The 11,005-nt window shown below is 41.4% G+C and overlaps 1 protein-coding gene across 1 annotated transcript in view; it reads right to left on the bottom strand.

Annotated features, from left to right (window-relative positions):
* Pah (phenylalanine hydroxylase) overlaps nucleotides 1-10,624 on the bottom strand; it is a 62,563-nt gene extending 51,939 nt beyond the window's left edge. The window contains exons 1-2 of the mRNA XM_028778058.1: nucleotides 10,334-10,624; nucleotides 6,056-6,163 (exon numbers count right to left, since the gene is read on the bottom strand). Of these exons, the coding sequence (XP_028633891.1) occupies nucleotides 6,056-6,163; nucleotides 10,334-10,393 (168 nt within the window). The 5' untranslated portion in view covers nucleotides 10,394-10,624. The remainder of the gene's footprint in view (nucleotides 1-6,055; nucleotides 6,164-10,333) is intronic.
* Nucleotides 10,625-11,005: the final 381 nt, after the last annotated feature.

Here is an 11,005-nt window from a genome sequence, read left to right as displayed (position 1 = left end):
AGCTACATCCTGACTTCCAGACAGAGAGAATCCAGGCCTGATGTGGACTTTTGAAACATCAACCAGGAGGACAGAGAAGTCCTGCAGGAGGGAGAGCCAGAGAGACAGCGGGAACTCTGAAGTTTCTATGAGCAAACAGAGGTCATTTTCTAAACAAAGCAAAAAGCAAGGTCAGATTTCTTGGCTTAGGAAGAAAGAGAATTTGTGAACCTTCCCTGTTATTTACTTCTGTTGAAATTTAAGAGGCAACCAAGGTCTGTGCTGTATAGAGCAAGGCAGGGAGGATCTGGGAGGCATGATGGGATGGGGAAATGTAGTCTAATTATACTGTATAAAATTTTTAATAAATAATGGCAAGAAAGTTTATGTATGTGGCCAAAAACAGAGAAAAGAATACTGCCAAGAACCAAGGTAAGTACACATTTGAGAAGTACATTTGAGAAGGTAAAAAGACAAAAGACAGAAGATGTGTGTGTACTTGGTAGAGGAAATGCCAGACAGCAAACCACACTTTAAGGGAACTGACCACCTGACCACGAGGTACCCCTGGAAGTAGCCACTTTCTCCGAGAAGTTCCTTGCTCTTCCGAAGTGGTAGCACACTGGGGAGGGAGATGCAGGAGGAGGCCTCTGTATGAGGCCAGTCTGCTCTGTATGAGCCCCACGACAGCGACAGCTATCTAGTGAGACACCACCCCAATAAACACATCAAAAAGAAGAGAGAAAGGAAGAGGAAGTGGGGAAGAAGAAGGGGAGAGGAAGAGGAAGAAGGAGGAAGAAAAGGAAGTGGAGGAAGAGGAGAAGGAAGAAGAGGAGGGAGAGGAAGAAGAGGAAGAGAAGGGGAAGAAGAGAAGGAGGGAAAGCAGTACCAGCTTCTTGCTTTGGGAATAACCACAGAACAGTTCCTACAGCTTGGCTTCTTCTGGTATAATACAAGAAATCTAACTTAGGAAAAACATTCACAAAGTCTTTCATGAAATTTTGTATGCTAACCAAACACCCTCAGCAGGGGAATGGTTAAATGGATTATAGCACAATAATCCAATGAAATCCTATAAAGCAAGTAAGGACAGCTTTCATAATGCAAGATATCAATGACAACTCCATTTCCATTGCCTGGTAACAAGGATTCTAACTGCTATAGCCACGGAGGAGGGCTGCCTAGCTCACTTTGGTGACTCCATCGTGTGTATAGGACCTAACAACAGTATCTGCATTCAACAGTGGAGGAGTGGCAGGAATATGTTCCCTGGACAATGGTAGGGCACAGGAAATCTGTGTATACATGTAGACAGTTTCCTTTCAATTGTTTCTAAAAGATTAATCATATCCATGAAAGTGGAGTATAAATTTAAGAGCAATATCCAGATGTGCCTCTCTGAGTGTGGGCAAATTGCTCATTCTGAAGCTCTTCAATGCCACCAGTTAAACAGTCTAGTTGAGGCTGCTGAAGAATGACCAAGATGGTCTCAGAACTCAGGGTTTTGTGGATCTGTTTCTTTGCCTATTCCCTTCCCTGGGAATTCATGGGCAGATGAAGAGAAAGGAAAAGCATTCTTCTTTGTCTCTTCCTATAAGGAGACTACTTCTGATTTTATGGTTCACCACTAAGCATCTTGTAAGAAAGCCTGTTTTCCTAAGAAACATGGAATATGGGCTAGGAGGGACTAAAAATGAAATGAAATGGAAAATGTTTGAATAAATGCATAAAGAACTGAGAAGGAAAGCAATCTGCTGAGAACAGTGGGCATCCGTAGGTCAGTAAGCAGAGGTTTGAGCACATTCTTAACTATTGGGACATAAATTACCAGAGCATCTACTTCATTTCTAACCATTACTTAACAAGCAGATGCCAATACAGTGATTATTATATTGTCTTTTTGGGGGCCATCTCTGTCTCTGTTCCCAGTCACCATTGGATCCTCTTCCTCCTACATGGATTGCCTGGTTGGGCCTCAGTGTGAGAGGGTGTACCAAGTCCTGCTGAGACTTGATGTCCCAGGGCGGGGTGGTACCCAAGGGGGACTTCCTATCTCTGAGGAGAAGGGGAGGGTCAATGGAGGGAGGGATTTGTAAGAGTGGGGCTGAGAAGAGGGGAAGGAGGGAGGCTATAATCAGGATGCGAATGAATGAAAAAATGCAAACAAAAAACAAAACAAAAAAATAAATATGGGTTACATTGGTATGCATTCTGATGTACCAGCTGAGGGCTATAAGGCCAAGAACAGGCAAAAGTGGTTCCTTTATGGGGTGGTAGCTTTGAGCTAACTAGACCACCCACGGAGTGATGAAGTTGAATGGAAGGTACAAGACCCTGACTAATCCAAGAGGAGTCTGAACATATACTACAGACTTTTCTTTCTCTGAGAAGCTTAGTATGTCCTACTAGGAGCCAAGTCAAGAAAGTGTCCACATGTGTCAGGCCAGAGAACCAGGTGGTCTAGTCTGACCCTTCTCATCCTGATGTGATGTCAAGAGACTTCCCGTCACTGGGAGTCTCTCCTTAGTCCTCTGAATATTTAGTAATAGTTGACTAATTATCCAGTTGTATGACTGCTATGCTACAGGTATTGAGGGTTGAGGCCACTCATTAAGCCTAGAGTCGTTGTAAGGCAATTTAATAAAAAAGTTACAGGAAATAGGTGATTATCCCTACATGAAATACTTTCCCCTGTCAAACCAACATTGAGAATATAGACTTTTATCTTCTGTCTCTATTAAGGAAAGGTAAGTATATTTATAGCACAGTTTTTACTCTGATGTCCTTTGAGGGTCTAATTTAACAGAAGTGATATTTGAAATGAATGCCTCCCAGTACCCTCATATTAAAGAAGTTACTTGTAAATGGTGTGAAATATAGTCCCCTAATTTCTACTCATTGTGGTCTTGTCTCTGACACTAACAAAATATCTAGAAGTCTCCTTCCATGGACAACCTCAGATAGGTGAGTATTTCCATACCGAGTCTTTTCCTTTCAAACCAAATGAACCTCATTCTTCTACCAGTTTTTCTATATCCAAGAACTTGAGAGCTCTTTAGGCTACAGTACACAGAAACAATATTTGAAAAAAAATGTTTAGTGAGATCTTACCCTATGCCAGTTCCTGTTCTAATTCATTTTCACAAATGATTTGGTTTTGATTTTTGTGGAACTCTATTGGTGAAGGCTTATTGCTATCTTCACCTTGAAAGAAACCAAGCCAACAGATAAAAAAGCTTTCTTTTCCCCGTCTCCATAACAGATGGATCAACTGAGTTTTGGTTCTAACTGGTAAACTCTTTACTTTGGTTCTAGTCCTCAGTGCCACAAATTCAGGCCACTGAATGGCAGTTTCTCCAAATTGAAAGATTCTATCTAGGAGGGAACAAGAGGCTCTGGAAACTCAAGAGGTAAACGAAGAGTCACACAACCTGGAAAGTGAAAACTCAGGAGATTCTCAAAGGCCTCCCTCAGGTTTATAACATCAACTGTGCTGGAAACATGCTCTGTCCTGCTGGGTTGCAAAGAGACTGGTATCCTGGACCTGCGAATTGGCAGCAAGTTTTGCAGAGAGCTCCAGGATTGTAGGTTTCAGGAGCTGTCACTCATATGGGGTCGCACAGGACAGTTCTTGCTTGGTGATGTGACCACTTGACTGACTTTTTAAAAATCATTCCTACTTTCCTGCTCATCTAACTAATGTTGCACCCCTACTTGTTATAGTGACCCCAACAAAATTGCTTTGTTGCAATCATTACTTTGGTCTGTTGTGGGCTGAAAGGACTGTGTTATGTATGTGCATTGGGTCTCCCCAGGAAAAGTCTTTTACACCACACATGCTGTTGCTGACAGTTTAGAACTCAGAACCAAATCCACCACAATACTAAAACCTAGAAGTTAAGAAGGTACCATGGTCTAATGTGTTTAAGAAGTACAAAGTGTGACCATGTTAAGTAGGTCTTGGCACTGCAGGTTTCCCAGTCCTTCCTGTGTTTGTGTGTGCATTATAGCTCTCCAAAATCTAGATATAGAATGGATTGTTGGAATGCTTTTTTATTTTAACAATATGGAATTTGCTAGAATATTTTTAAAGACAGTATTGCTTTATGTACAGTTCAGATTTTTTCATTTGCTCTGTTATTTACTCCTTTAACTTTCACTTTTTATGTCCAGAAACTTTGTCAAAACATGATGGTGTAATAAAAGATAGAAACACACAAATGCACAGTGACCTTAGCACCTTCCCCTCCTCCTCCTTCTGCCAAGCTCCTTTTGTTTGGCAGAAGGTTCGGTGTTACAGACAGACCATGGACTTGGAAACCCGGGATTCAGAGTTCAAACCCACCTCCACCTGCACATTCCCTGACTGATCTTGAATGAATTGCTAGACCTTTCTCGGAGCCTCAATTCCATCATCCATACAGTAAAAGAATGACTTCCACCCCTGAGTTTCATGGCTATCAAATCAAGAGCCTGATATGCCTGGCATATAGTGTAGTACCATGAGTACAAGAATTTGCTTTATTGATTAACTCAGTACTTTGAGTAACTATAAACTATGACCTCTACCAGACTGCTAAAAAAGGGTATAAAAGCTGTACCAGGATGGGGAGTTTCCATGATAACTACAGAGGGTGTTTGGGGAAAAAAATCAATATACACTAATAACAGCCTTCCAGCAACCAATCAGCATGTTGAACACTGTATCCTCCTCTGCAAGATGGGTACAGTGAGGTCCCCAAGGAACTGAGATTTGGATTAATACATCAAAGAATTCAGAGAGTATGTACGTGCATACACTTATGCACATGTGCACATACACACACATGCACACACACACACACACACATACACACACATACACACACACACACACACACACACACACACACACATCTACCTCAGGTGCACTTCATCCAGTTCTGCTAATTTACTGCTTGTGGTTTGTTTATTATATTGTAAACAGCTTCTTCACTTATTTTTTAATCTATTAACTAACTCAGTACCACAGGGCAAATGCTCAAGAACATGTGACTTCCTGAAGCAAAGGCTAAACAGGTGCACTGGAGTATTTTTCAGGAAGAGTTTGTCCCTCCAAAAATACATTTTTTCTCTCTACTGTCTTCTGCTTGCTCTTGAGCACTCATTTACCCACAACTACCACCATCACTTTAGAAAACCAAGTTTTAAGTTTTAAATACATTCCATTTTCTGAGTATTTTTAGATGTCTGAAATGGATTCATAGGACTGAAGGTATCTCTCAGCATTACAGCACTTGCCTGGCATGTGAAACACTCTGGATTTTATACACAGTACCAAGCCATTGATACTGTATTAATGTGTATCTAATGCCATCTAATGATGGCTGATCTTCATTATCAATTTGACTGGGTTTGTAATCAACTATAAAACAAACATTTGGGTGTGTTCGTGAAGGTATGTCAGTAAGTCATAGGCTTTAGGGGGAGAACCTACTACTTTTATTCAGCTAAATTGACATAATATTAAACCAATTCCTAATAAGTTATCACTATAATACCTATAGATCAGTGTATCTCTCAACTCATCAGGTAAACTTCTGTTTGTGGTAGATGGTGGTTAACAGAAACCTACAGCTGGTCAAGTTTCAAGGAAAAGGGGACTAGCATGCTCAACTTTAATTGAGTCATATATATCACATCCCTCCTTCCAAGGCTCCAGAATCATTACAGAAGGACTGGGACAACTGTAAGAGCCAAAGGATGGATGACTAAAACAGAACAGAACAATGTTTTCCAGACATTGCAGTGCAATTATGCGTATGAACTCAAAACAGTTGTGGTAGCATAAGACCTGTACAAGGTCAATGCAGACCAAGTAACACCATAGAAAGTGGAGGTAGACCAGAAGTCTTATCCTTAGTGGAGTAGCTATTGTCACATGATTGCTGGTGGAAGAGGGGAGTCTGGTTTTTCCTAAGGGTGTGGTACTGGTAGATCAACAAAGTTGATGGGACAACAAGGTTAGGGAAAAAGAAGTAAATCAAGGAGAAATCAAAGGAAGGCTGAATGTGATCCAAATATGTTACACACTTACCTCAAATAAGCGCAAAACCTTGGCTAGGGCACCAACTTCCTCTTTGAGTGAGAATATCAGAGATACGGCACCACTTTGATTGGAGTTGTCTTCGATGTAACTTGTTTCCTACATAATTAGATCACTTGGTTAAAATGTTTTTCATAGCTTAGTAATTATTCCCTTGAAATGTCTCAAGAAGAAGCAAGCATGAACTTTTTCTGCTTGTTTATCTTTGAAACACAGTGAACCACATGTATTCTACACAGAAGGCAGTATGGTCAGCAATAAGTAAGTTGAGGACAATGAGAAGATGAGTCACTCCTGGGTTGGCTTTCAATTTCTAGAACCGTAAATTATGCATTGATGTCACTAGTCACTTAGAAAAATCAATAATTTTTAATGAGTGCCCCAATATCAGACTCTGTTCCATATCTGAGAGGGTATAAATCTGAATTAACGTAAATGCATACATCCTTTCATTGCTAAAATTCTAACTATCAGACACATATACAAGAAGCCAGGAGATTCTTAGAGGAAGAGCAAGTTGTGCAAAAAAAAAAAAAAGTTTCCTTCAAAAGACACTGGGAAATACAATGTGAAAAAGCATTAAAAATGGGACATTCATAGGCTGTGGATCCAAGACCTGGGTGCTATCCTATCTCATCCATTTACCACCTGAACTGTTCTGAGCAGTCACTTTACTCATTTCCTCAATACTTCATTTACCTCATCACCTCAAAATAATAGTAAGAATTGGCCCTGACCAAATAATATCCAAGTATTGGGAAAAAAGAAAATATAAGTTTAAATAGAATATTAGGGTTATATGTAAACTGATGAAAATATTATTACACATATGTTAATGACCTTTTGTTTTTTAACAAGAAGCATCAAGTTGTCTCATGTACAGTGATAGGTGATAGCTCATTGCTGAAATGAGTCACAAGAACATATAGAAGGATAGATACTAAGCTATCAGACAATGGGTGCCTTCAATGAGGGAACAAACTAAGCCAGAATACGTGTGGGCATTCCAGAGTTTGCCGAGACATTTTCTTAAGTTTTAAAATATTACACAACATTCTGTATGTACCCACCAATGCACAAATTATACCTTTTCCCACAGCTGCCTACAAATTCCCATTTATGGTGTAACATGACCCTACATTGCTGTTATTAGTGACACTGCCCTGGTCTGCCCCCAAAGGGGCATCTACTTATGTACAGGAACCAAACCATGTCATTTCACTCTCAATACATGATGTCATTGGCAGTACCTACCACTCTTTGCATGGTTTACCTGGAACAGAGCATTTACTCCTCATAAAAGCTCTGAGGGGTGAAGGGGTGTTGCTGTTTTGAAAATGATAACACAGAGTCAACAAGGCCAATTGGCTTGTCATAGGCATTCCAGCTAATGCGTAACAAAGCCTGGGCTAGAACCCGTGTTCAGCTTTCTCAACGCCATTACTCTGCTTCCTAGTGACAGGCTCGATGGACCCAACAGCTCCTTCTTTTCAAAGCATGAAGGACTTTACATGAAAGGAAGCTCATCAACGTTTGTGAGGTGCTGTGGGTCTTGGTGGATCTGAATTCAAGGTTTACCTAGCCAATCCTGGGCCTTTGAGCAAATCTCTTTCATAGTGTATTTTTTGTTGGCTCAGAAGTTATATTTTATTTGATTCTAACAGGTATGTGGATTGACATAGAAGCAAAGGTATCTTCAAAACTGTCTGGGAAGAAACCACGCAGAGAAAAGACTGGGGAATCAGAGAGTGAAGAACTTTGATCACTGAGCAATGCATTCAGCAAGAAACACTGTTCTCTTTAGATACGAATGAACTCGAATGTCTTCTGTTATCTCTGGAAATAATCATATATCCCATTTTCAAGCAATATGCTCTATCAAGGGTGTTTTAGAGTCAATGCTGGTGATCTGGGGCTTACAGAAGACACACGCATTTGCATGTGTGGTTACAACCCCCTGCATTACATCTACACTGAAGAACTATTAAAAGCAAGGTACAAATGTCCTAAGCCATGTGTCTCTATATGGCAGAGTGTAGACACATGTGTCTACATCAGCATTTTCCCACAGGACATAATGTTCCAGTAACACATTGTGTTTGCTTGATTGTAGGAAGCAGGTTGGATTTGAGCACTGACTGCCCTGGCTCTCCTGCTGGTTAGCTCGAAGCTCCTCCCTGATCCCTCTCCTCTGCCAAAGTTTTCTTCACAACATTTGTCTCTATAAGAAGCTATAGGATGCTTTTATTCTGTTAGTTCCTTTATCATTTATCTCCTGAACTAAAGTAGTGTTGCCAGAGGAAAATACTGCTGTGACTGGCACGCAGTAGGTGTTTCTTGGTCTATTGGGTGACTGGAAGTATTAAATCACTCACTCCCACAGATTGCTTATGTTTGTTAGGTGGGTACAGCTTTGACATATGCCTTCAAAATCGGTGGCTCCTTCCTGCAATGTCCCTTTTATTAAAATTAAATCAAATAAATACCATCTATCTGGGATAGAAGTGTTAAAGGGATGTAAACATGCCTGGGAAGATAGCTCAGGATAAAAGGACTTGCTTGACAAACCTGATGACTTGAGTTCAATACCCAGGACCCACACTGTGAAAAGAGAGAGGTGATTCTCCAGATTGTCTTCTGACTTCTACACATGCCATGATACACGCTCCACCTCCTCACAAACATAAATAAATATAATTGAAAATTTTCAGAGCGCATAAATTTGTCTCTTTTACAGGCTGATATAGCTAGAAGATACCCTAACTACTAAGCTATCCCAGCAGCCTTCCTCAGTGTTACAGACAGTAAGCATCTGCTTCATCCCAGCCAAGTGACTTCTCAGTACATAGCTTAACTGTCCAAATAGAACAGCCCTGGTGTCTTGACTATGTATGTGGTGGATTTCCCATGAGCAAGCTTTACCAAACACAGCATCTTTCCTGCTGTCTGTTTTTCCTGGTCTTCAAGACTCATTCTGTTGAACAAACTAACCAGCTTTGGCCAAATGCACATTGGCACACTGTTCTAGAAAATGTAGTAAGAGATCTATACTCATTGTTCAGTTGTTTCCATCTTAATCCTAGAATATGGGGGTGGGCTATTCTTATCTTTTGAAGGAAAATGTTCTGCTTCTGATGCTGAGCCTGTACCAGGACATGTCTAAACCCTCAAGTGTCCCTGTTATTGGTAGGTACAATCTGTGGATTCACAAACACCTAAGTGTTTTACAAATAAAGCTGTAAGTCCCTTCCCCTAACTCCCCACCCCCAGATTACTGGCTCAAGCTCCCCAAATGGCCAAGGTGCTGTGCAGCCAGCAATATAGAAGCTTAGAATAGAATCCATGGACTGACCTGCTTGTCCCTCATATCAATCTTCTTTACCACAAATTCTCTGACTCCAGGCAGCCCTCAGCCACTCAGTCTTACCCGAGGAAAGGCTTGAAAAGGCATCTACCCTAGTCCAGAATGTGCTACCAAGTACATTCTGCTGTCTATCTAGTTATCCTGACTTTGACATCTACTCTTTCATAATGTCCTGAACTACTTAGCTCTCTAGAGACTGTGGCTTTCCCTAGGATTGTGTGCAGCAGCTGCCCAAATAGTCACAGTACCTCCCGGGTCTGAATCTCAGTGTACAAAGTATGATTTCCAACCTGGGGAAAGTACAAATATCACAGTAAAGAACAAGTTCTACAAGATATCCCTAGAGAGGACAAGCAAACATGTAAGGGAATGGATTCCCTCCACCTCCAGCATAATCTTCAAGGCACTTACAGGCTCTGGGCTAACTCCTGTTCATTTACCTCTCTGTTTAATTTCTCCCTCCTTGGATCTGAGTAAGTCCCCCCAAATTCTCTTCGTGCTACATCATCTCCTGAGAGTTAAAAGAGGGCAGATTCTTACAAGCTTGTCATTTTGATACCCAGAAGGATTGAATAAATATCCCTGGAGAGATAGGGACTACTACCCCATGACTAAGGACCAGCCCTTTCCTCTCAGGATACAGAAGATAAAGCAGATAGACAGAAAACACCAATGAGCCACCCAAAGACACACAGATGTTGGTAGCAGCTCAGATCCCCAACTTCTGTATTCTTAACTTGTTAAGAATAGTTTCATCAGTTGACTTCCAGGGCATTTCCCTTGCCTCTAAATAAATTCATATTTCTTAGTAGCCTTAGTAAAGTAGGAAATACCAGTATTTCCAAGACTGCTTTCATATCTGGGGAACCAATTCTCTCCTAGTAGTGAAAGCCCACCAGGCTTACCTGCCCAAAGTCTGAGAGTTTTCTGCTCAGGACCCCATTCTCCAGAACAACAGCTGCCATGCTGGCTCTCAGTGGGTGAGGTGTTTAGCTTAGCAGCAGGATTAGGAAAGGTTTGCACCCAGGATTTGGGGCTGATGGTTTTAACCTGGCTCTCAGGACAGGAAAGGAGAGGTTTCAAAGGGTGTCTCCTACTGCAGTCTCCAAGGTCACTCTTCAGTGGGTGTTGCCCTGACGTAGCAGTGGATGGACATGAACAGCCCGTTCCCAACTCCAGGTCGCCAGTGCTGGGCTGGCCCAAAGGGGAGGTGTTGTGGAAGGGGTGGCAGCCACAGCAGGACTCATTTGGCAGAGTGCCCCGGACAAGAGTAGAAGGCAGAGAGCCCAGACCACCTACATCCTGAAGCTCAGACAGGTTTGGCAGTGCTGAGACATTGGAGTACCAGGAGTATGGATTCTCTACAACCAGAGAAAACCAGGAATAACAACAATGATAGTTAAGAATAATAATTGAGTATGATTAGTCCCTGCAAGCACAGAAATAGAGCCAGAATCGTAATTTAAACGCTCTCCACTCTTAACTCTCCTTTTATTAACCACCAAACAAGTCAATCTCCTTGACATACTTTTCTTTAGGAAACCATACTAGATGACCCTGTGAGGCTGAGTATAAGA

Source organism: Grammomys surdaster, unplaced genomic scaffold (genome assembly GCF_004785775.1).
Source record: "Grammomys surdaster isolate TR1022 unplaced genomic scaffold, NIH_TR_1.0 322, whole genome shotgun sequence".
Taxonomy (NCBI): domain Eukaryota; kingdom Metazoa; phylum Chordata; class Mammalia; order Rodentia; family Muridae; genus Grammomys; species Grammomys surdaster.
The sequence above is the reverse complement of the archived record's forward strand: the minus strand, read 5'-3'. Positions and strand labels throughout refer to the sequence as shown.